Source organism: Emydura macquarii, unplaced genomic scaffold (assembly GCF_026122565.2).
Source record: "Emydura macquarii macquarii isolate MOO-44397 ecotype Brisbane River unplaced genomic scaffold, CSIRO-AGI_Emac_v2 contig_2768, whole genome shotgun sequence".
Lineage (NCBI taxonomy): Eukaryota > Metazoa > Chordata > Testudines > Chelidae > Emydura > Emydura macquarii.
The window spans coordinates 3,987,449-4,013,425 of NW_027132905.1; the positions used below are offsets into that span (position 1 = coordinate 3,987,449).

The 25,977-nt window shown below is 57.6% G+C and overlaps 1 protein-coding gene across 2 annotated transcripts in view; it reads right to left on the reverse strand.

The window, feature by feature from the left end:
- Nucleotides 1-1,317: 1,317 nt before the first annotated feature.
- SYNPO (synaptopodin) overlaps nt 1,318-25,977 on the reverse strand; it is a 52,355-nt gene continuing 27,695 nt past the window's right edge. The window contains exons 3-4 of one of the 2 annotated variants that reach the window (XM_067567459.1): nt 12,658-14,732; nt 1,318-4,349 (exon numbers count right to left, since the gene is read on the reverse strand). In XM_067567459.1, coding sequence (XP_067423560.1) covers nt 3,360-4,349; nt 12,658-14,732 — 3,065 coding nt within the window. In that variant the 3' untranslated portion in view covers nt 1,318-3,359. Of the gene's footprint in view, nt 4,350-12,657; nt 14,733-25,977 lie in introns of those variants that run through there. The other variant, XR_010923523.1, reaches the window with a different exon arrangement.

Here is a 25,977-nt window from a genome sequence, read left to right on the forward strand (position 1 = left end):
TGCGCTCCTGGGCCGCGTGACTGGCTAGGAGCGATCACCCCATGTAGCGACCCTGCCATTGTCGCTGACGATCCACCAGCCCCGGGATCTGCAGCCGGCAGGTGCCCCATGTCCAGCGGCTCTTTCTAACGGGGCCCAGCAAAGCGTGTAATAGTGCCCGTAATGGCTAGCCAGGCGGGGGGGTTGTGCTGTGCTCCTTGCTTTGCTGGTGCCGTGGCATTGCAGACTGACACCCTCCCGGTAGCACCAGGTTTCAGCGGCACCAGGCGCTCTCCCCTCTCCTGCATGAGGCCCCCTCGAGGAAGGAGACAGTCACCATGACCGTCAGGGGAGAGAGAGCCAACACACAGCACGATGAGCCAGCGGCAGCCAGGCGCAGGAGAAGCTGGGCAGGGAGGGGAAACCGTGGCCGCTACACTGACGGAGAAGGGAAGTCAGCCTTCTCGCCCTACAGAGCCCGCCGCCTTTCCCTTTAATGCTCTCCTTCCCACAAGCTTGCCCGGGCCAGAAGCCCTGGGAGCCACGTGGCACTAGGAGAGGGTTTTGTCCCTGGTGAAGGATGGAGCAACGTCGCCTCTGAAGCGGTCACACGTGCCGTGCTCTCTGCCCCGTGCTGTCTGGCTGCGTGAGCCCCATGCCACGTATTCAGTACGTGTGCAGGGAGCCGGCTGTCAGGGAGTGTGCTGGAACGGCTTCTTTCAGCAACATTTCTGGCACCGTGCCCCCTTCCTTTCGCCCCTTGGTGCAGGGCCGAAGCAGAGCTCTGGCTGCCATGGCCCCCGCTTCCTGTGAGCAGTCCCTGTGACGCTGCAGCCTGGTGCGGGAGCTAGGGGCCTGGGGGCGAACCGGGGAGGCTTTGCCACGAAAAGGAAACTGTTGTGAAAACTTTGTTTTGGGATGAAAACGTTTAAAAAAAAAAAAATCCCTCATTTTTCAGGGTTTCTTTTCTTAAAAATGAAAGGGGCCATTGCAAAAGAAACACAGACTTGCCAGGGAGATTTTTGTTGGGGGAGAAAAGGGGAACAGTTTTCCTTGAAAAAAAAAATTTCAGGTGAAAAATTCCGACTGGGTCTATTGGAGGGACCAAGGGATCGTGCAGCTGTCCCGACTGACCCCCAGAGGGCCCCACTTGCTGCCCTGCCTGTCATCATCACCCCCTGCGACATGGGCTGTACTCTGGGGCTCCTGCCCCCGTGCCGCTCTCTCGCTGCTGGGTTCATTTGTCTCCATGCTCACAGGTCGCACCCAGCAGAAGCCAGCACTTAGCATGCGATTCCCCCCGCCCAGCCCCTTCCCTTAGCGAAGCCAGCGCAGCAGAAACGCACCCGGGGGGCTGTGGGAGGCCGTGGGGCGGAATCTAGCCACCCGACCGCAGCGATCCCCTTAGGGCCCCCGATCCCCAGTCACCCCAACAGCCCTGGAGGCGGCCCTGGCGTGGTGGAGCAGCTCCTGGCTGCGCCTCGTCCCCTGGCGTGCAGGGGTTCAGCCGTATCAGTGCACCGGGCGCCCCGCACACCCATCCCGCCCAGCCCTGAGACCAGCGCAGGCTGGGAATGGGGAGCACGTACCAGAGCGCTGTGTTATGGGGAGCGCGGAGGGGGCCAGGCCGCCCTCCTTGGGCTCCCCTGGCATTAAAGCGGAGCGCACGCCAACCTTGAAAGGTTCAGGCTTTAAAAACAGAGCGGAAGACCTGGCACCGTCCCGTGCCCCCTGCCAATCAGACCGGGGGCTGCCCGCTGCTCTGCCAAGCACACGACCAGCCCGGGGCAGGCGGGAGAGGCTGGGCTGGCCGGAGAAGAAGCACAGAGGGGCTAGGACATTTGTTTTCTTCCCCTAAGACTCGGTGCATGGCCAGGGCCAGTCACACTGGGCCAGGGCTGGCTGCGCTGGGAACCTGCCGCCATGCACAGAGCAGGCTCTGGTCTAGGCCCGTGGGCTAACTGGTCACCCCTCCAGTTTGCGGCAGCCTCGCCCGTAGCTTGTCCATGGGCTAACGATTCACCCCGTTACTCCCCCCTTACGGCCAGCTCTAGCGCCAGCCCGGACGGGGCCTTGTACCTTCCCGAGTCCTTGCAGCACCGCCCCAGTGGGGGCCTCTCAGCTCGGCCTCACAGCCAGCCAGAGCTCTGCGGGTGCAGCCTGGGGGGGGTAGGGGGGGTCCTTCCATTGCGGGGACAGCGGCCCAGGACCCATCGCTCCATCCATTTTTCCCAGTGGGCCACTTGGTAAGAGGGAGCCCCTCTCTCTCGGCCCCACACCCCCTTACACCACCCCGCTCCCTGCCCCGCTGCTCAGGTCTCGGAGTCGTTCCTGCAGCACGGCGGAGAGCAGAGCCCGGGGCATGGTCGCAGCCGGGACCTTGGCTTTGGTCAGTCCCGGGGCGGGGAGGGGAACACTGGCTCAGTCGTGCCCGGCTTGTGCGCTGTGGATCAGCTGAAGATGCTAACTGCCCCCCCCCCCCGGCGGGGGACTCCGGCTCGTCTCCGGGACACGGGGCTCTGGGTGGGAACACGCGCCCCCTGGGGGGGGGCAGGGTTTTGCTGTTCATTCCCCTGAGGCAGCCCCAGTCTCTCCTGTCCTCGTTGCCTGGGCTCCAGCTACCCCGCCCCGCGCTCTGGGAGCGGGACAAGCCCCCAGCGCCCCTCCTTGAGCTGCTGGGACTCAGGAAAAGGCCGCTCCCGGCAGCACAGTTTGCAAGGGCAGCGGCCGTCTGGCTCTTCCCCTCCGGCACTTGGAAGCAGGCCCGATCCGCGGCCGCCGCAGAGCGCACAAAGGAAACAACGGATTCCGAGGCAGCAAGCTGGAAAGCCCACGTCTGGCAGGCTGCCCGAGCCCCCTGGGCCCGCTCGCTGTGTCTCTGATGGGGATTACGCGGCCGGAAGGACAGTCTCGGCTGTCTACATCCCCCTGGCACCGGGCATGGGACAAAAAAGCAGTGCCAGGCTCACTGGTCCCCCTTGGGCCGAGATGTCATTGCTGGTGCCAGGAGAGCAAAGGCTGGGAGAGCAAAACACAGCAGCAGTGTGGGCTTGGGCTGGAGTCTGGGACTGGGCAAAGCTGGCGGGCACCGTCCTGCCGCTGGCTGGCACTGGGCAAACTGGTGTCCGCAAGGTCCCTTCTGCCTGGCGCGCCACCTGTTGACTAAGCCCCTGCCCGGTTCTGAGCCTGCCGGAGGTTTGGGGAGAGGCGCCGTGGAGGTGGGGGGGAGGGCGGGCTCGCTCTCATCCATCTCCACAGCCCCCGGCCCCCTCCCACCTGCCGCTTGCCGTGGTCGGCGGGAGCCGGGCGCCGGCGAGTCTCTGCACGAATCCAAGAGGCTCCAGTCGCGTTCTTGCTCCGTTCGCTCGTCTCTTCCCGGCCTAGGAGGTGCAGGGCGCTTCCGAGGGCAGGCTCCCCTGTCTCAGCCGCGCGCCCCCGCTCCAGCCCCGGGGGCAGATGTTAAAGCTGCAGATGCCGGGAGACTTGAGCCCGGAGTCTTCCGAGTCGATGGACACGTCCGAGTCCGTGGGGGACCGGGAGGTGTAACGCTTCACGGGGGACCTTGCTTCCCCAGTGGGCGACTGCACCGGGCGAACGAAGGTTGGCGAGTAGGTACCCAGGCTCCGGGGACTGGCACAAGAGGACGCATTGGCTGGTAGCACCCCCGCACTGGTGGGCGGCGGGAGAATCCTGTGGCTCTCCAGCCACGTGGATTTCGGAGCTGGCCCTGGGCTCCTGTAGGTTGGAGAGCGGCAGCCGGTGACCCCCGGGCTGCTGCCGGCTGCCGCGTTGAGAGCTGGTGCCCCGGGGTTGGCGGGCAGCGTGAAGTACCTGTGCCCGTCCGCCCTGGCTGCTCGTGGGGACGGCAGGGGGCTGACATAGGTCGGGGAGGGGCTGCCCGGGGTCCTGGGGCTGACGCCGGGCGAGGTGTTGAACTGGGGCGTCCCCGCGCTGGGGGGTCTGTACCCACCCGCCCGCGTGGCTCTCGGCGACAGCGGGCTGGAGGAGCGGTTGTCCAGGGGCGATGTGCTGGCCGGTGGTACCCCGGCCCCGGCGGGCGGCGTGAATGGCCTGACGCCCTCAGACCCCCAGGCTTTGGGGGAGGAGCTCTTCCTCCTGGCCGCATTGATGATGTTCCTGGCCAGCCGGGCCTGCATCTGCCGGCTGGCCTTGGGGTCTGCCTCCGGCCGCAGCGGGGAGAGGGACCGTTCGCTCCACGATGGCGACATGGGAGGAGGCGGGGTCCTCGCGCTGGCAGCCTCCAGGGGCCCTTCCTCGGGCTCCGGCCTCGCCCACCCGTCCAAGGGGCTCGGGTGAGGCCCCAGGCGGGGGGTCCCGCTCAGGGAGGCAGGCAGGGACACTCTTCTTTCCTGCAGAGGGAACACGGAGCACGTCAGCCTCCTGCCCTTCCGGCCTGGCTCGGTGCCAGGCTGATCAGGGAGGCCTGTGGCTGGCAAAGCACAAAGAGCCAGGGAGGTACTAGGAGAAGGAGCCGGGGACGCTGGCTCTGCCACTGGGAGTGAGCAGCTTAACAGCTGGGAAGGGCTTTGAGATCCTCCCACAGCACAGAAGGGCAAACCTCCCTTCCTCTGTCTCCTTTGCCCCCCCCCCCCATCCCTCTCCACCAATGGCAGGGGCAGGCTGCTAAAGGGGATGACATGCCAGGAAGCACCGCCTTCAGAAGGCTGGACTTCCCCCAGTGAGGCCACAAAGCCGGCCAATCAGCACCTCCCAGCCAGGCAGGCTCTGTGCCTCAAATACCAGCCTCGCCCATCAGGGCCTCCCAGACTCTCTTGGTCCTGGCGCTCGCTCCGCCATGCGATGGCTGCTCTGGGAGCCGGGGCTGTAAAACAACAGGCTGCTGAAACCCATGCAAGGGCTCTCCTGGCTGCCTGGACACCCCTAAGTAACCCGCTCTCTGCTCAACCCATGGTCTTCTTACGGGGAGAGGCAGCCCCCGCTCGTCCCCCCACCTCCATGCCCCTCCTTGCCATCAGGAATTCCAGCTATGGCGCACCCCTGCGCCTTGCCTGGTGTTGTCTGCGCCCTGCTGTCCCTGGGACAGCACCAGCCCTCGGGAGACCAGCTGTGCCCTGGCTCTAACCCAGCCCCTGCTATCCCACGGCCTCCTTGGAGCACGCCCTGTGCTCAGCCTCAGAGGAGGACTGTGCTGGGGGGGAGCAGGTGGCTGGGTTATGTTAGCACCGCTGGAGATGGGGAGAAGCAAACCACCCAGGAATTTTTGACCAGGGACGTCTTGCTTTTTTCTGACGCCCCCGTCTGCTCGGCAGGCCTCTGGGTCTGGTGCTGCGCCGCTTGCGCGGACCGCCGTGGGGCTACTCACTATCGGTGCTATCAGCGTGAGCGAGGGTGGCAGCACCATGGTCTCAGTCGGGTTCAATACTCAACCCCTCCCTTCAGCCTCCCCTCACCCCCCCCCCCCCCCCGCTATCATCCTGCGGCCCAGTAACCACAGGAGTGATGCGTTGCTTCTGGCTCCTGGGCCCACGCTCAGGAGACTTGGCCTGGCGCGTGCCAGGCTGTCCCCAGGAGACCTGGCTCGTTGCAGAGGCAGGACGCCCGGCCCACCAGCACTCTCAGTGTTCTCAGAGCAAGGGGAGGGCTGGCCACCAGGCGTGGCCCCCTGCGGGCAGCAGGGAACGGAGCGAATGCAGCCCTGCTCCGATGCCCGCAGAGATGGCGGCCAGCAAAGACAATGGGTGAGGAACGCAGAGGTGAGAGGATGGCCCATCATTAGGCTGCTCCTGTTCTGCTCGCTTCTCCTCCTGTGCCACGCACACACGCTGCTCAGAGGCATGGAGGTGAAGGGAGTTAAACCACAGGCAGGCAGGAGCACAGCAGGACGGGTCCAAGAGGAGCGCAGGGGCCCAAGGAAAGCAACAGCGAGGCAGGGCGGGGCTGGGGCCTGGAGCACAGGGTGCGTCTGGGACAAGGCATCCTTGGTCCAGGACAGCAGGCGGAGACAGGAAGCCAGGCCGATGGCTGTCCCCTGGGCTGACCCCTCTTCGGCTCCCTGGGAGCGCTTGGGCAATGGCTCGCATCCAAAGCCCACCAAAGAGCGTCTTTCCATTGACTTCAGTGGGCCTTGGATAAGGTGGCCTCTGAGTGCTGGGCCTCCCTCCCCGCCCCTTCGGCAGAGTTGTGTCAGGCTGGGCTTCCATGAGCTCCTGCTTCCTAATCCTTCTGCGGGCAGCGTGGGACACGCTCCGACGCTGTTCCCAGCCCGGGCGCTGCCCGCGGCAGGTCCAGAACCCCAGGGCTAGCCGCACAGCATCCGCACGCTGCATCCTCCCAGCAGAGGACTGGGCTCGAACCCCCAGGGTGCCAGGGCATCAGCACCAGGGCTGGTTTGACCCTGGACTGCGCCATGGGGGATCTAAAGTGGAACCCTTGGGTCTATCTCTCTGCTGGTCCCACCAACCACCCTGGGCCCTTCCGCCCGGCTTCCCCTGCTATCACTTTTTAATTGAGCCTTAGCAACGCGTAGCCTCTTCCGTGCCAGGGGGACGCAGCCCCTAGCCCACGCACTGGAATGGCTCCGGGTTGCACACTCCTCGGGGGAGGGGGGGTTCAGTTCCCTTTGCCTGCAGTACCCCAGCTCTGCGGAGGGCCTCTTGTCCACCCCGTAAAGGCAGGAGCTGCAGAGAATGGGGCTGAAACACCTACCAGGCCGGATGGGACTTGGCTCAACCACACCCCCGACAGCATTAGTCCATTGCCTTCCGCTGGGACTATCCAGCGACCTAGCAGGGAGACGCTATTCCTGGCACATGGGCACCGCGGGCAGGGCAGCTGCAGCCCAGGAGACTAGGGGATCTCTTCCAGTGACTATCGGAGATACATTCACGCGCGTGTACGTGCAGATGGGTGTACATGTGCACAGCCGTGCGTGTGCACGCCCGGGTGTGTGCACACATGTGCCTGTCTGTGTCTACGTGCATGCACGTGCCTGTCTGTATAGCTAGACATGCACGCCCATGTGTGTGTGCTTGCCCATGTGTGCACGCACGTACCTGGCCGTGTACAGGTATAGGGAGGTGTGACTATGGACAGAGCCAAACCAGCTTTCTTCAGTCTCGCTTGCTAACCCAGCCCGGATACACAGCCCAGAGCCCAGCAAGGATTGTACTCGGCCAGCCAGCTCATACTGCTGCGGCTTCCCAGCTATTGCCAGCAGCCTCGCTCACCTCTGTCTACAGAACTGTGGGCGGGACGGGCGCTTTTCAGGTCGCACGGCCGGCAGCTGCAGGGTGGCACAGCGTCACTTGGAAGCCATTGCCAGGGTCAGCCCTCTGTCACCCTGCACTGACTTCACGGGCCTCCGGAAGCTCACATGTCGAAGCCAGCCAGGGAAACACCCCACCAGCAAATCAACCGACCACCAGCGGGGCTGTGAAGTGGAGGTGTGCTGGGGGTGGCTTTCAGAAACAGAGACTATCCTGTGAGATGGGTGCGACTCCACCGACCTCACACGTACACAGGGCCGCTGAGTCCAAGGACTCGCCCAGTGCTCCACGCCCTACGGGACAGCGCTGCAGCGGGGGGACATTGACCCAGCTCGGTGGACTTCAGCAGAACTTTGCCGACGGCCACCAGCTGAGGGTGTGGCCGTACGTGTCCAGAGCCACGCGGCAGGGAAGAAGCAGAATGTAACGAGCCACTAGGAATGCGGCCAGGGGGTGGCAATACCAAAAATGCACCAATTACCACCAGCTTTCTATCACGTCTGGCTGGGCCGACGCCAGCAGGGACGTCGTGAATGACTTTCCCTTCAAGTAAATGGCCTGATGTGCTCCTCCACGGTTAGATCACCAGCAAAGCCAACCCCCCAAGCATGGTGGAGCACAGGAGGTCCCGTCCCCCCATTCCTGCTGCCTCACGCAGGGTGGTGATGGAGGAGGAGGGCGCTGGAATCATCTTTTGATTTGTTTTCTGTACAGCTCCCAGCACAACGGGGTCCTGGTCCATGACTGGATGTTCTAGACACAACTATGATACACATAAGCAATAACACCCTGACAGCCTGTTTGCATTGCCGCACAGGGTGCGGAGACCCGAGAGGAAAGAGCAGAGACAGACTGGAGATTCGGGAGTGTATTCAGAACCAGAAAAGAAAACGCATGCAGAGGAAATAACAGCACAGTCGAAAGCAACCCTATTAACATGGAGAAAATGGGGAGAGCACAAGTGAGCAACAAAATCTTTACTAGCTTCCTGCCCTGGGTTAATTCAGCAGCTGGGATCTCAGCTACATTTCCAATACACGTGTTCGAAAGCACGGGGAAGGCAGGGAGTTGGTGCTTCCTCTCCGCCTGGTTTCTTTCCCTGGAACGTTCCTTTGGCTGCCTTTGTTCCAGGATGTGCTGTGACTCACTGTCCCATCCCTTCCCAGGAAGGGCCCCCCCCCCCAACCTGTTCAACTTTACGCTGCAGAAAGCCATGACCTAACTGGGAAATGAGGCTTGTCCAGGTGTTGCAACAGCTACAGACTCAGGCTAGCTGGCAAGCACGTCTGGGCTTCCTCGGGTCACTGTTCTGGCTAGTGAGCCTGGAAATCCGCCTGGCAGCCGCCTCACAGACTGCAGGCATCAGAGGAGCCAGTGAGGTCAGTGGGAGTTACCTTACCTGCATCCTGTGGCAGAACAAGCCCCCTGTATCTCCCCTAGCTTGTGTGTCCCTGGCGTGTGTCTCAGAGCACGGGGAGGTTTGTCACGTCTCCAGCACTCCCCAGCTGAGACGGTCTCAAGCAGAAGAGCCGGTCAGTGCTAAGGGGGACTTCTTCATCATGTGCTTTTCTGCTTCAAATGGAAACCAAGGCACAGCTGCGGCTTCCCAGTGCGGCTGCTGGTACAACTCTCGGACCCAGGGCCCACTGTGATGGTATACACGGGAAATACATGGGGTACCCGTGTTTGCACCTCCCTGCATGACACCAGCAGTGACCCTTACGAGGCCCAATCACCATGACTACGGCCCCTGCCTGGCGGTGTAGATGATGCTGAATTTCATTCAGGCTGGAACGTGGCCCAATCTTCCACAGTCACATAGAGACATGTGGGGTGATGCCCCATCCCCCCCCCCCGCCCACACACACTCCCCTGTGTAGCCTCCTTGTATCTCAGCTGCAAACATGGAGGGGAAGGGATGGGGGGGGGGGGGGGAAAGCTGCGTGTGTGGGGGTCTCCCCCCACATCACCATTCGGGGCAGCAGAGGGGCAGGGAATACTTGAAATCTTTGCTCCACTCCCACCTCCAATGTAGCTGAGCTGGTGCCGGGGAGCTCAGCAGGTTGCCATCAGCGACTGGTAGGGACCAGAATCAATCTGAGCCAAGCAGTAGCGAGGTGGGAGCCGCCCCAAATTCCTCCCTGCCCATGGCTCTACCTAAAGGCACGACCTAGCTGTGGAGTGGCCATGCCCTGTACAGAAGCCATCCTCCAACTGTTTAGCACCAGAGCAGTAAAGCCCTCCCCAGAGGATGGGCCAAGGGGCAGGCCTGTAGCCATCACTCAGACCTCGAGCAGGGAGAAGAGTGAATCGCGTTCTCCACCCCATCGTGGAAGATTTCAGGACACTGATCGCATAAATTATTTGACGAGTATCGTTTGACCAGCTCTACCTGTGTCAAACTCCCTGTGCTGCCGATGGGTATTTTGCTTGAGTAAAGACTGCAGGATGACCCTCTTACCCGTAAATACCCAGCTATTCCAAGACAGCCAGTAAACACCCAGCTATCCCCTGGGATTTACCCTGTAATTGTCCTGCTAATCCATGACACCTGGTAAATACCCAGGTATCCTGGGAGATTTACTCTGTAAACACCCAGCTATTCCATGACACCTGGTAAATACCCCGGTGTCTCACGAGATTGACCCTGTAAATACCCTGCCACCATACGGTAGCCATCCTCTCTCTCCATCCCATAAGTACCTGACCTACCAAAACCCTGCTACTCCACGGGCACCTGTCTTATCAATCTGTTTCCGCTGTATAGCATTCACCTTGTCAGTTCCACCTGGCCCCCACCAGTGAAATGTTAAACAGGTCGCAGGTACGGCAAGCGGTACTGGCAATGCCCATGGACAGCAAGTAACAGAATAGTTTTGCCCTGTAGGGTAACGTGTCATTCCCCTCTCTGTTCCCGAGGTTGATTCCCTGCTGGTAATTGTTTCATCCGCAGCCTGCCTGTGAAAGCTGACTCTAGCTTTCCGCTCCTTTCACCCAGGCCTGGCAAAACAAGGCGGCAGCCAGGCTAGTGGGATCCCAGAGACAAAGCAGATTGGACTGCAGCATTTGGAGCAACAGCTTAAACAGTGCCCCAGCTGCTGGAATTTTGCATATTCATTTTACTAGCAAACTGCCTAACGGGACCTGGCTGTAAATGACGGTGCATGCCAGAGACACACTATAAAGTGCTATTTGCTGGTTTAACTGGAGACCTTCCCCTCCAACTGCTTTTTAACAGAACCATTCTTGGCGCCCACTCTACAGAGCTGTTGGTTTTCTGGCTCCTGAAGATTATTTTGCAGGTAGCCTGGTTTCCCCTGCAGCAGCCTCTCCTGCTGCGCCTGGCTGTAAAGGTACCGTCCCAGTGTGGGTGTGAATGAATAAACCTCTTGTGTGACAAGGTGTCTGTGAAAAGGCTTTTTCTCGTGCACTCTACACATGAAGCAATATCCTGCAAACTGCACAGCGGTATTTCAGATGCGAGTGGAGAACGCTTCAGATGGACTCAGTAATGGCAACGTTTTCCAGCCAGAATCCCTACGTTAAACCTGATATTGAGGCAAGTAAATACAAGGAATACAAGAGACCTGATTTTTCAGAAGTGGTCAGAGCGAGGGCTGGAAAATTGGGATTTCGACTCAATGAAATCCTTCTCCATAAGTGTCTTCTTGCAGCAGGAAATGTAGAGGGGAAACTGTTTTTCCAACTTTCCCTGAAATGACCCCCAAAGCAACCCCTCCCCCCATTTTCTGACCAGTTCTACTCAGCCCCCACCTCTGCCCTGGACTGCAAAGGGATTTGTGGGGGCTCAGCGCCCCTGCAAATCAAACCGCCTTGATTTAGATGCCGCAATATGGATTTAGGTGCCCAGCTTTAGGCATCTAAATCCACCTTTGGTCAGAACGTTTTGGCTTAAACAAACACCTGGCAATGTCAGGTTTCAGTCACTAGTTAACAGTGGTCTTGGCTAGCGGAGGACACCCAGGGACGCCCAGTTTAACACTGTTCCTGGAATCGCATTAAGCTGCACCGTTGCCTGAGAGACCCACTGCGGATGAACAGCGTGACTTGGTGAGTGAACCCACAAGCTAGTCCAGAACAGCTCCTGCTGCACTTGGTTTGTTGATTTGAGGCGTGCGGGCGGGCCAGTATGACAATATTTACCAGTGCACTAGAGTCTGTCCTGCAGCAGCGTGGATCTGCTCTCAGAAAATCCAGAGGAACTCTGCTGACTTCCCCTGACACCCAAGATTACCCTCCGGCCCGAAGCTTTAATAGGATGTAAAAAGGCCACCCTGCAGCATCAGCTGTGACGTGCTAAGAGTGGTGCTAAGCTAGCCTGTGGCAGGCCTTCCACAGCTGCCGTGCCATCTTTCACAAGAAAGCACGGTACGCTCCCCTGCACACCCCAGCTGGACAGTGCCGAGGGTCAAGGCCCCGATTGCAGAGGCTAATAGCACTGACCTTGCAGAGTCCCAGGGGAGCACAAAGTGGGTGCACTCAATAGGTCGAATGCTAAATCTTTGTCAGGAAGGAACTGAAGGACATGTGGAGACTAGCAAGGTTCACCCGTCACCCTTCCTTTGGCTCTCCCCGCGCTCTGGGGGGACCTGGCATGATGCTGTTACACGAGGTCAAAGAACAGAAGAAAACAGGAGAAACATAAAGGAGCAGAAAAAGAAAGGCGACAGAAACGGGTGTTGGCTGGAAATGTCCACACCCCGTCAGGGCAGCCCTTTGGTGGATGTGCACATGATTAGAGGCAGCAGAGAGGAGAGGCTGCGGGTGAATAGCACCTGCGGTTGCAGAGAGGAGACGCCAAAGGCTTTGCAAAGCGGAGGTGGAAAGTTCAGAAGGCGAGAAGAAGGCTGAGCCAGAGATTTGACGCTCCATAAAGTTGCCAGACAAGAGAAAAGAAAAGGCCCCCCAAGTGCCTGCTGTTTCTGTGAGGCTTCTGTTAATGATCTTCTAGGGTTTGTACACGGGGGCTCTTTCTGCACTGCGTGCACACGCGGCTGCCTCTCTCCCTCCGGAACCCAGTCTGCAAATCTGGACAGCTCTCATGACACAGCCGCGGCTGGGCTGGCACAAGGAGCGTTTGGCTCTCTCTCTCTGCAGGCTTTTTAGGCTACACTGCGCTCCCCCTTTCACAGCCGGGGCCTGCATCTGATACAGCCCAGACGCTGCTCCTCTGGCTCAGTTCAACATCATCGGGACAACCGTGAGCCAACAGCTGGCAGAAGAGGGCTGGCTACATAAGGGCACATTATCTGCATTCAAAACCTCCAAGCTATTTGGTTGGTTGGTTAGTTTGGGTTTGTTTGGTTTTCTGCACATCAATCACCAGTTAGAGATGATCGTGGCCAGTCGGAGAAACCCTAAAACACGCATTTTAACCCCATTACTTGAAGTAAAAAGAAGGTTTCCACACCTGGGGTTCAATCCCTGCATTCCTGGTGGAATAAGAAGGTCTGGGAGCTTGGAAGACTCCTTTAGCTCTTGGTGACAACACTCTGGAAGGGGATGCAAGGGCTCCAGCACTTGTTCTGGTGTCTTGGGCAATGAGCACAGTCCCAGCGGATGAAGAAAGAGGACCAGATGTTGGCCTGCTTGAACTGGACAGAGCAGGAGAATGCAAAACAGGAGAAGGTGGCAAAGGAGACGTGGGACAAGAGGTATGTTTCGTGTAAGGACGAGAGTTGGGATATATGGGTTGTGGCGGTGGTGCCCCTGTAGGCAAAGACCTCCCCGATTCTTTAGCTGGGGACGGGATGAACAAAGACGACTGGAGCCGGCGTGGCTGCTGTTTTGCGATTTCCAGCGCCTTCTGGGAAATCTCACTCTCCATGACATTGCTGTTGTACAAAGAGGCGGGGGGAGTCTTTGATGACCTGCCTGGACTCTTGGCTGGCTGTTTGAAGACCACAGGTGTTACATGAGCATTGGCCGCATACTTCCAGGATGGAGGCAGAGACATGGTGGGGGAAGGCGACCTGGCTGAGTCAGGGTGCGCCGGGGACTCAATGACATACTTCTCCATCCTGGACTGCCTTCTGGCAAACAGTTCAGCTCCTTTGCCTTTCGCTTCCGTTAGGATTTGACTAGGTTTCATTTGAGGCTTCGGCTGTATGCTGGGGGACTTGAGGCATGAAGACCACTCGGGGGCATTGTCTGCAGAAGCCAGTGCATTCTGATGCAGGAAGTTGGAAGCTTCCGCCCCCAGGGCAAATGGTTCTTCCTCTGGGACTGATTCTCCTTGCTCCTTCCGCTTCCTCCTGATATCTGCATTCTGCACTAAGTCCAAAAGATCTGGGTTCGGAGCCACCTTTGGCTTTTCAACAAAGGTGAACATGGATTTTTTACTTGCTCGCCGGGCTACGGACTCCTCCAGTATTCCTGTTTTATGCTGGGCCGCTGATCTGCTTTCGCCGGAGGGACGCCCTAGCAGAACGGGCGGGTTCTGTTCTGCACTCGGATACAAGGCTGAATACGCAGGAGGTGACCTGACTCTAGTCACTGGAGGTGGACTGAACAAGGTCTCCGCATAGGTGGGGGGCGGAGGAAGTTCTACCCCAGGACTTTTCTCTGTTGGTTGGCTTGTAGCTGATGACTGAGTCCCAAATGGTCTTGCTGTTCTGTTCTTCACAGGCATGGGTTTAGCCAAAGTGAGGTGAACTTCATAATATTGCTTACTGGGCATCCCATTCCACTCTTTGGTGGCAACCGGAACAGCCGTCTCTTTGGTGGCAACCGGAACAGCCGTCTCTTTGGTGGCAACCGGAACAGCTGTCTCTTTGGTGGCAACCGGAACAGCCGTCTCCTTGTCAATCACTGGCACATTCTTCTCCTTCTCAATAACCGGGGCAGTCGGCACCTTGTCAATCGCTGGGGCAGTCTGCTCCTTGATGAGAACCGGTGCGCTCTCCTCACTGTCCACAACCGGCGCACGTTCCAGCTCGTTGGCGTTGGGTTCATGCATTCCGTTGGTTGATGCCACCTTTATGTTCTCCTTTAAGTTGACCATTAGAGAGACCTGTTGTATGTCTCCACTAGGAGACTCCGTGAGGGATGGCACTGAGTTTGTTTGGGGAAGGATCTCCTCACTTTTGACTTCGTTCGTTGGAGGGGATTGTGTTTTCTCTCGGCCAGTGTTTTCTTCGTATTCTTCCATGTTGCCTTTAAGGATCTGCAGGCCAGAGTCTTCCATGCACAGTAATTCTTTCAGTTCTTTGCTGCCTTCTAACGCCTGTTTCAAATGCAGCAGGCTCCCATGCTTTGGGATGCTGTGCTGAAGAGTTCTTGGGCTGCGTCCTGTGGCTGCTTCCTCCCCACTTTTCCTGGTGCTTTCCAAAGTAAACTCATCCACTCTCTGCTTGCGTCTGTTAAAGAGCAGCACTCCTTTGGAGTCAGAGCTGGGTGGGTTTGTTAGCTGGGCCGCAATTTTTTGGCTCCTGGCTTTAGCCTCTTTTAGCTCTTTCTCTGAGAGACTGGCACTCCTGGAAAGATCTAGAAGGCGAAAACAAAGAGAGAAGAGAATTAACAAGGAGGGACCAAGGAGCCTAAAGAATGCAAAACTCTATTTACTTATAATTACACACACAAACACACACACAAACACCCTCTCTGCTCAAGCTGGCCAGGTCGAATCCTGGATTTGCCTCACTTCCCCTACTGCTGTGATTCTCTAAACATGAGTTAGTTAAAGCCCCATGCAGATGCCAATAAAACAATAAAGCAGTGGCGCAACAGACAAGAATTCACCGTGCATTGAAGCAAGAGGCTTTGAGCAAATCAGTAACAAAATCCTCCCTACCGGGCAGCTTAGGAAGAAGTGGGCTGGCAGGGAAAGTTGACCAAAGACACTCCTCTACAGGTATGTCTGGAGTATCATGGGGCTCACACGGTAGGGACAATAAATAGAGGGAGGAGGTGGACCCTTGGGTGACTGTCAGCTGCAGATTGCATCCTTGGACAGCTGTGGGATAGGGGATTGAATGGGAGGGAATGGGAGGGTTCCATTATTGCACAGAAAATTAAATCCATTGCACAACAACTCAAGAAACATCTCTTGTGGAGGGGGGGGGGATACTGAGAGTCTATGGTGGAGACTCAGAGATCCCCGCTTCCCTTCCCCTCATCCTGGCCCTATGTTACACTGGCTGTATTTCCAGCTGGGGTGCATTGGACAGGGCTCCCTCTAGATCCTGTCCATTTCGCTCCTACATTTGCAAGCAGGGTAGTTCCTTTGCCCCGGAGGTGAGGTGTAATCCAGCCCGAAGGATTCAGTTCCAGTTCCATTTAGGTAGTGGAACCTACTGGCCGGCTGCCTCCCATTCCAGTCCCTACCCTGCGACCCCCTCCAAAACCAGGCTTCCGAACACCGATGAGAAACGAGATTTTAGACAGGACACGGGCTGGAGCCATCCTGGCAAGGCAAGGCTGTGCTGGGAGGCTGTGCTGGTTTGCAGTAACACAGGCCTGGGCCGTTCAGGCAGAGAGATTTTACCAATAGCCAACAGACCAGTGCAGCATGCCCTGCAGGGAGACGGAGCAGGGTGACGGTGACGGGGCCTTGTCTGACAAGGAGAAGAGCAACAGCCGGAGGTGCTGAGCATCCTAACTTCCATTGAGCTGAGGGACCCCAAGATAGCACCCGCCGTACGCAGCCCCGAGAGGTTCACCCGGCAACAGTAACACCCGTGCTCGTCGCTGGGCAACCCTTTCAAGCCTGGAGTGGTTTCTTGTTGTGAACGATCTTGCTGCCTGGCCGTACAGCCTCAGCTCACTTAAACTGGGACTTTGCCCTACACCCTGCAATCGGAGGAAGCCTGTGCCAGGTGTCTGGTGCTACCCATACAGTAGAGATTAGAAATCAACGTAAGCCTCCTTCCCCCAGAGATTAACACGCACAACAGTGATAGGAGACGCTCAAGAGGTTTGGTCCCAGGAAGCACAAAAAGCCTGGATGCTTATCCGCACCCCACCGGCTTAGAGACGGGACTGGCGGGTGAACCACGGCAGTATTGCTTGGGTGCTTTCCAGCAACCCCAGCTCCACTCCGGGCTGGAAATCTTGCGAGAACAGCTGCTCTGCCGCTATTACGCCGATTCCACTTCTGGGCCCCGCTAAAAGCAGGAAGCTCGTGAGCTCGGGGGGGGGGGGGGGGATCCGTTTATTGAAGATTCTCCAAAGTTTTGCCAACCCTGGAAAACTTCAGTTCAGGCACTGGGCACCGTTTCACCCACCCCTGCTCTCGACCCTGTGCTACGGCGGGGCTAGCAGCTGAGGGATAGAGGGAGGAGGAGAAAACTGCATTTGTTACACATTGCAGTGGAACCGGCAGCCAGAGAACTAGATGTATACCAGACGTCCGTATCGGGTGGGTTTAACGTAATCAAAACAAGCAGACACCAATTGGAACAGAAGCCTTTCTGATCCTGTTATGGTAAATCTACCACTGACTGCCGCTTTCCATGCCTACATGCAAGGTAGAAAGAAGCGAGCTCTTGTTCACGTGAACCTGCTCGGGAGAGCGGCCCGTGCACATCTCGCTGCCTTCTAAGCTTTCGAGAAGTCAGAAACGTCCCAATTCCTTCGCTCCTTTCAGCATAACAGTGATTTTGAAAAACAAAAAAGAATGAAGACGACCGTGGGGTGGTTGTCTCCTTGTCTCTTTTTCCAGCGTGTGTGTCGAACTTTGCTTTATGGTTGCAATGACTGTATTGGAAAGGAATTTATTGAAAGACTTCAAAAGGTTTCAGGTTGCAATTCATTTGGTTTCAACCACCCTGCACAAACATGCTCAGAGCAGGAAGTTGGCTGGCTCTGAACTAGCTCACAGACGCCCCTTGCTCTCTAGACTGTCCAAGCATTGGCTAATCACGATGCACGCAGCAGGTATAAAGTAAGGAAAATAAACAGTGCGCTGGCTGGAAATGTCCCAGCATCGCCCATGGGTAACCTCTGGGACGGCTGACTTACCCCGTCGATGTAATATTTGGTTTGGTTTCGAAGCAACACAAGATGGCAGCACCTGATAGTGAAGCTGCACGCATTTTGGCCCATGGGATGCAGCCGGAAGCAGTGGTTCAATCTAATTAGCCCGCCGACTTCCTAGAATAGCACCCACTTAGCATTTCATGGAAATGCTGAAGACGTGCCAATTGCATGACTCTTAACCCACCGAAAACCCATTCGTGGGACTCGGGGCTGTTCAAATGTTGGACAAAAGGCTGGATATGGGTCAGAACAAAAGCTGTTAGCGCAGTCCGAAAGGATGTGGCATGACATGGAATGCATTCTCTCTGGGTGAGCAATTTCCTGCAAAGAAATGTTCTGAAACTCCCATGATTTAATACATCTGATCTGAGGAAATATCAGAAACAAAGCACAGTCAGAAAACATTTACAGCCAAATGGACAACGTTGCTACTGTGGATAGCTGGGCAGGAGGCAGACGCTGCAGAGTGTCTGTCTGGCCAAAGACAATTCCCAACTCAAAGCCCCCATCCCACACTGGGATCAAAATCATGCCAGTCACAATCAGGGCCGTACCCAGCTATCGCTGGCAAGGTCCCAGTGCACTTCCCAAGCAAAGGGAATTTCTTCAGCCAAAATACGCTACCAACTGCCATCCTTCTCAGGGAAACCATGTCCACATCGGCACCTGTACGCAGCCATGCTAGGAACTGCTGCAGCTGGACGCAGTTACACGACCAGGGCACCCACTTGTGTTCTGATCCCAGAGCCTTAGACAAGAAGCTGGATCAACCTTTGTGCAGCCGCCAGCAACTTGCATCACAGGCTGAGTTTGGAGCTCCTTCCTTCTTTTCCCTTCCTTACAAGGGGGGAGTCGGGGTCAGGGGGCAGCAGCGGCCCCCCAGTGCAGAGGGATCCCAGAATAGGCCTGATGTATGGCGAGAGGAGAGGCGATGGAATGCAAACAGAAGGGGAGGAAGAACGAAGGAGAGAGAGGAAGAAAGGAAGTCTGATGGAGGGAAGAAGGTGGCAGGAGGAATAGGAGGAGGGCCAGGAAGGGCTGTGGTAGCCGGGGTTGTGGGGAAGTCACCTAACACCACCTGGGGTTTGAAAAAGACAGATCGGCCGAACCCACGAAGTTCAGAGCGGGAGCGACCCTTCCCCACAGCCTGAGGGCGTCTGCTCGCAGGGCTGGTTTGGGCCCATCTCAGGGAGGCAGGGGAACGGTGGCTGCAGCATTTACACGCGTGCGGGCACAGTTCCTGCCGTGCCATGGCGTCCTGCTACCCCGGGTGGGCCTGGCCTGGTGAGCCTTGAACCCTCCTATCTCCCTGGAGCAGGCACCTTCCAGGGAGCAGCAGGAGGCTCTGAGAAGCCGTCTCTGAAATCAGCTTGCCTGGTGCCGCCCCAGAAACCAGGGTCAGGTGTCGGAGAGCCAGGGCCTGTCTAGATGAAACACACAGCTAATGCTGGCTGACAGCTGGGTTCCACTCCCCTGGGCTGGTTCTGCTCGTGCTGTCTCTCCCCATCAGACAGGGCAGCCAGCTGGAGAGGCACCAGCGGCCACAAACTCCAATCCAGATGACTAAGGGACGGGCCATCCCAACAGCTGAGGTTATTTTCTTGCTTGGTATCTGAGGCTTCCAGCACAGGGAACGGTCACAGGTTCCACCCTGTCCCCCCCCGCCTCCCCATCAATCTGAGAAATTTAGCAGCAGAGGGGTGCGGGACCCAGAAAAGACACCACTCCCTACAGGCTCCATGACCTGGCATGGGACAACACCACTGAGAACACAAGGGGACTCTCTCTCTCTCTCCCCCCTCAACTCCCTCGCAGCCCGGCACCTCCATTGACCTCATGGATCTCACTGACCCACCGGCAGAGTTCGGGACCCAGCCCAGGGCAGCACAACGGACAAGAGCAGAGCGACGTTGCACGTTCAGTGGCAGTTGGCTTCGACTGGGCCTTCCGCACCTGTTCAACTCTCCTTGGTCATTCCCCGGAGCCAGCCAGGAGCTTGGCCGGACAGCCACGATGTTTGGTTTGACACGCGTGCACACACACACACACACACACACACACACACACACACACACACGTGCACACTCTCTCTCTCGCTGACCAGTCATTTAGGAAAGATGGAAACCTGCAGCCTTTGAAGCCCGCCGCGCGCGACTCTCCAGCTGTTAAGTGTTTCACCCTCCTTCCCCGGCAATTCTTGGGCTCGTTTCTTTCGTTTTTACATGGACGACTTTAGCGCTTATTAAAATAAGAGACGGAGATCGCTGCCAAGAACCGGGCACAGAGTGGGGATGCCATGCAATCCTCTGCCAGCGCACCTTGGTCCCGACCATCCGCCTCTCCTGCTAGCCCTGCCCCCTTCTCCCCCCCAGCTCTGCCAACACCCGGCATCACCCGCTCTTCCAATCCTGGTCCACTGAGCGGCGCAGCCCGCTGGTCATGCTGAAGGGGCTGCTAGCTCTCTGGGGGAAACACCGTCCTTTATTCTGTGTTTGTACAGCACCTGGCACGGGGAGGCCTTGACCTGGCCGAGGCCTGCAGGTGCTACCGCAATACGAATGCGGAACAATAAGAACAGCGGGGCGGGGCTGGGGTTTGCTGCTGCGCTCGTAGGAGCGAGGGGTGACCCAGTTCTGATTTGTGGCCTCGCTCGGGATTGCAACGGAGATCTCCAGAGGTGAAAGGCAGGTGTGTCCCCACCCGCGGCTCCCAAGTCTCTGGTCTCGGTAGATATTCATTTGGCTTTGCAAGATCCCTGGACGGGGAGGCACGCAGCTCCCACTCACCGGAGAGTGCCACCCCCCTCTGGGTGAGTTCTACCCACGCTTGCCATCAGCAGGCCCTGGTGGTTCATGCCCAGCCCTCAGCATCTGCCTCCAGCCGGGACAGGGAGACGGATCTTTTGCCCAGCGTTTCCCATCACCCTGGGATGATTTCCGGAGCGACTCAGCAGGTTACACGAAGCAGAGGGGTTCTCTGTAAGCACCTCAGGACAGAGCCACCAGCCAGTCCCTGCGGGGAGCCTGTGGGCATCCTTCTGTCTGGTCTGGAGGCAGATGAAGGCTGACAAACGCAGCCGTGGGCAGCGGGCCTGAATCAAAGCTCCCGTGCTCTGACCTCTCCTCAGAGGTTATTCCCATTAACCCAGGCCGGCCGCCCAGCCCCGCTGGCTGAAGGTGGAGCGGGTGCATGCATCATATGCAGTTCCCAAACCAGTGCCCCCAAGACACGGGCTGAAATCTCACGGACACCCCGGGCGCCCGTTCAAAGCTAAGGGCATGTCTGAGTGCTCCAGGGGGAGAGCGAGGCGGGCAAATCGAGCAGCACAGAAATCTTACACGCAAAGAGTAAAAAACTCCCCCTGACGCTCGTCCTTTGGAAGAGACCAGAAGCCCCAAGAAACTGCAGGCAGCAATTGGACACAGCCCTCCTTCCGGCTTCCCGCACTGACTCCCCCCTTTCGGTGACGCCCCACCCTCGCACGGGGCACCCAGCGAGTTACGGAGGCCGGCAAGCGAGCGGGTGGGGGCAAGGCTCCTTCCACCCCCCTGCCCTCTGTCTGCCCAGGTGCTCAAATTGGAGAGTGTTCGGTGAGCAGCCCCTGCTCTCCCCTCTGAAGCCGGCGCCACAAGCGAAGCAGCTGGTCCTTGGGCTGGCAGGGAGTAAGGGGAACCCTCCTCCCCCTTTAACCCACCCCGCGGCTGATCAGGGGCTGGGGACGATCTAGCCATAAATCAGCATTGGTTTACCAGGATAGCTGGGCAGATTTTGACCTAGAGAGAGAGAGAGAGGGAGTGTGTGTGTGCGTGTGTAGGAGTGTAAGGGAGTTCCACGCATGTGTGTGTGCATGTAACAGGGAGGGAGCAAGCGTGTGCGCACACGTGTGTGGGCGTGTAAGGGAGTTCCGTGTGCGTGCGTGTAGGAGGAGGGAGGCGGTGTGTGTAACAGGGAGTTCCACATGTGGCGCTGGCAGGTAAACCTCTGGGCGGCTGCAGACACTGAGTCCAGCTCCTCTGAGCACGTCTGACGTTCACTCCCGTTCCTTTCATGTGTTTTTCATTTTCTTGCCTTCTGTGCTGGCTGGGACCCTTCCAGGATATTTTAAGCAGTGGTCCAGCCCCGTAAGCCTACGAGCGCGGGAAGGGCCGCGTTACTAATCCAAACCTTTCCAGCGGGCTGAAGGGAGGCAGACAGAGCGCTCCAGCGAGGGCAAGCCGCTCCGAGCAGAGCATTTCCTTTCCACCCCACACAGACCTGCCCCTTGACGCAGAGTGAACCGGGCTGCAGAGAATCCCCTGGCACAGACAGGCCTGCTGGGGCCCCGTTTCCTAGCAGGAGTTGTTCAACCTCCCGAGGGTCTAAGCCGTGACGGCACAGGGACAGCCGAGAGAGGGGCAGGGGAACGGCCGACACCTCCCCGCTGGGAGCCGCGTGGGGAGGCTGCGTTTATGCGTGCATTATTTATACCGTGTCACTGGAACAACACAAAGCCTGGAAACGCTGGCTGTGCGCTGGCCTCTGCCTCTGTCAACACCCGCTCTGCCTGCTCAGCCTCGCTCCTGCCGACTTTCCGTAACAGCCCCGGCTGCGTCGCGTCTTAATTCAGGGCTCCACGAGCAACCTGGCTGAAATCAGTGATTCCACACAATCAGACACAGTCAGATACGCCTCCTCCGTACTCGTACTGCGCACTGGGGCCGTGGTCGAGGCTCTGGTACCGGTCACCAGCATGCCAGTGAAGCACTTCTAGGCCTTATCCCCAACACGCCACGTAAAGCCGTTAGTCATCACCATTTAGGGTGGGGAAGCCCTGAAATGGGTTACCGAGGGAGGTGGTGGAGTCTCCGTCCTTAGAGGTTTTTAAGGCACGGCTTGACAAAGCCCTGGCTGGGATGATTGAGTTGGGGTTGGTCCTGCTTTGAACAGGGGTTGGACTAGATACCTCCTGAGGTCCCTGCCAACCCTCATCGTCTAGGATTCTATGATCCAGAACTGATGAACTTGCCAGGCCATCTTTGCCCTACATCCCAGGAAGGCAAATTCATTCTGCCAAGTCGTCCTTGCTCTCCAACGCCACATTCGGTCTGGTCCGGGCATGTCCGTCTGAGTCCCCGGGTGGCTGCTTTCCACAGCCATAAACCTTTCCCGTTCGGTCAGTGATTCCATGAGCACAGGATTCTCCCAGTTCTCACCTCCCCATCCGTGCAGCTGGGTGGGGCTGGAGGCTGGCGGTCTGTAGCTGGGATACGGAGCCGAAGTAGGGGTTACTTAGCGTGCTCCCCTCTGGGAGTCTGGGACCCATGACGAGCCAGGGAAGCCCCGGCTTGACACGACTCTCAACGGCCGCCCCTTCTGTCGGCAGCCCCATCCACCCAGACCTGCCCAGCTACACGGACAGCGGCTAATCCACCCCCGGCCTCAGAGGCTGCGACTCCAGCGAGGCCCATGGGTTCCCACCCCCTGAGCAGCCTTACTGCTGTGAGCGTGTATTCGGGACCCACCACAGGGGCGTCTCAGCTTTATTCCAGCAGTGGCTTTGGCCCAGCAGTAACATGGGCCTGCCATAGAGGGGAAGGTGTCATGCAGGGGGGGGAATGGACTCTCACCCCCCCCCTGCCCCACCCCCATAGCAATGCAAACCAAACCAAAGGAAGAGGCTGAGATCCCCAACTCCTGCACGTTTCAGTCACGCCGTTCGGTAAAAACTGTCTAGCCAGGGCAGGAGGGTCATCCCCAGAGCCCTCGTCCCCCCATGGTAAACAGGAAATCCCTAGGGGAGGATTCACTGCACAGGACCGTATACAGCTGCTAACGGACAGCATGCGTCTAAAAGCAATCAGGGCGTGTGCACGCTCGTATGCGTGTCTGCACGCGCATGTGCTTTTGTGTGTGCAGCCTATAGCCCAATGAGCTAATGCTCTGGAATATAGTGCACCCCCACCGCGAGCGCGCACACACACACACACACACACACACAGAGCCTCCTCTCTCTTCCTCTCCCCTACTGTCCCACCAACCCGGCCACACTCCCCCAGCTATTCCTTCCCTATCATGCTTCATGGCAGGAACCCGCGGCAGGGGGTGCTGGAGCTGAGCCAGGGAAGGCGAGGAGCAGGGGACGTCCCCTCTGTGGCATGCTATCAAGGGGACCCAGCTCCACAGAGTGGCAGGCAATTCAGGGTGAGGGGCCCAGCCAATCTTGGCAGCGTAGGCCCACCCTGGCCAAACCTGCAAAGCCGTGCCAGTTGCCGCCATGGAGCCTGCGGTAAGCCGTGCAGGGTCCGTCCCCAAACGCTTTCTGAGCCATGCCGTCGAGGATCTGCAGGGAGCCAGCAACGAGAGGCAAGCATGGCTCCTTCCATGCAGATGGCCTCGCCTCTTGTGGAAGCCCTGAGATCTATATGCAGGGGGATGAAACCACAGCCTCTTCTCCTTCTCTCACCAGGACAATGAAGGGGAAATTCAGGGAGCTGTGTCACCCCGCCTGCCCAGGGCAGCCCAGGGCCCCGTGTACATAACAGAAACCCCTTCAGTCTTCAGCAATGGAAGCGACTGAGGAAAAGTGTCAGAGGAATCCAAAATCTCTCTCTGCATCCCATACTCCTCGCTGAATGGCTGCCCTCCTCCGGCCGTTCCTCTGAGTAAACAGAATATGGCCCAGTGTTGGCAGACACAAGCCAGGATCTATTACCTCCCCCTGGCTGAGGGGCCCACACGCCCCTCTCACTTCTTCCACAGGGGTGACAGACATCATCTTTCCCTTAGCCTGGGCACAATGGGCCCAGCGTCATCCCTGGTGCAATTTCCCACTGATTCCAACGGAGTTGCACCTGGGCTGACTGGGCTCCACCTTCAATATTCATCCATGGCCATAAACACACTCAGCACTTTACAAAGCAGATCAGGAGACACAGTGTCAACCCACATCGACATATTGTGCAAGGGGACACTGCGGGGAAATGTTCTACATGGCTGATGGGGCAGCAGGCAGGGTGTGGACTTTCCAATCAGCATGCAGGCCCCTGGAATGATCACTTGTCTGCCTTTGTGCAAATATGAGCAGCCTAGGGAAGGATATGGATGTTATCGCACGATGCCCATGGCTGAAAACGAGGCTCGGGGCACGCTGGTCCGTGTGCATCGGAGCCAGCCGAGAAGCTGGAAGAAATTCAGGAACATTTTTGAAAAAACTGTAGTTGGTGGTGAAATTTTGCTTTGGTTGAAATTTTGCAGCTGGCTCAGATGCAACGGAGATGCCGCAGACTCTCTTCCCTTTAAGACTCTCTATTATACAGAGACTCCAATCTGCTTCCTGTGGCTAATGGAAACTCAGTACAAGCACATGCCCACAACTCACACCTCCTACTGACACCCCTCTCCAACAATGTGCAACCTCCCCACCCCACACAAACGCACGCCCTGCACACCTCCCCGATGCACATCCTCCCCCCACACCACACAAACGTGTGCCCAAAGCACACACCCACACAGAGCTCCTTTATACCGTACACATCTTACTATATAGATGGGGGAGAAATGCACTCCTGCTCACCCTTTCATTAAGACACCTCAGATTCTCTACACCACTAATAATGCAGGGTGAATTTCCCCTCTGTACAGCACTCCTCTCCATCAGGTGCACAACCATTGCTTCCCAGGCCTTTAGCAAGGGCTCCCTCTGTGAACACACACCTTTCACTGTATGTGCACAGCATATACATTGTATATCTCCTAAGCCACACACAGTCCAGCGTCCCTGTCTCCACAAGCACTCAGGCAACATTCCTGATATCCGCTCTATTCCGTATATTTCTTTAAACCCTTGTGGTTTTTCAGAAACTGCACCGGGCAAAACCCAAAGCAAACTGGCTGTGAGACAAACTCACAACCACCCACCTTCCGCTATTACTTAATTAATGGATGCGTCTGATTCTGTTCCTTCGGAAACGGTCTCCCTGCCAAGGGAAGGGTTGAATCATTTGGCCCCTCTCTGGCAGTTACAAAGGAGGAGGAACGAAAGCCCTTACCGTGTTATTTTAGCACATGAAAGCACAGCCTCTCTCTCTCTCTCTCTCAGCAGATTTATGGGAAGCTGCGAACTCCAAAGGCAGGGAGCTCTGTGGGGCTTTATCCAAACTTCCCCGCCGACAAGCTCCATCATGCACTTTGCAGCTGTGCCACGGCTGCCCTGCCCATCTCTCCAGCTTATCTACTTCTGTTTGACAGGACGCAAATTCCTTCCCTGGTCCCGCAAAGGATTTAGCCAGCTCTTTTTCGATAGCTCCACTGACCCAGTACGGCGCTACCTGTCCATCAGCACTGCGATCAGGGATGCATCCCTGACTCAAACAGACAGCCCCAGAGGACTGGCCTGTTTGCTCCTACGGGGCTGGCAGGGAGGGGGAGTCTGGGATGCGGGGGGGGGGGGGGATATAAGTCAGGTGGAATTGATTTAGCCACGGTGCCTCCTGCCTGGGGCTACTTAAACATGCTTTTGTACAGCAGGCTCAGGAAGATCAGAGAAGCTCTCGTGCGATGTCAGAGAGCAGGGTTAGTCAGGCTATTCAAGGGAAAGAAAGAAAGAACGAAAGATCTCTTTCCTCCTGGAAATGGCGAGTCTCTGTCTAAAGCACGGACACTGGAGGTCAAAATCTTCTCTCTTTTTTTTTGTTTTTTTAAACGCAACAAACATTTGCCTTGACTTTGCTTTGGCAGCAGCACAGAGGAGGGAAGCAACATTTCCTCAGCCAGC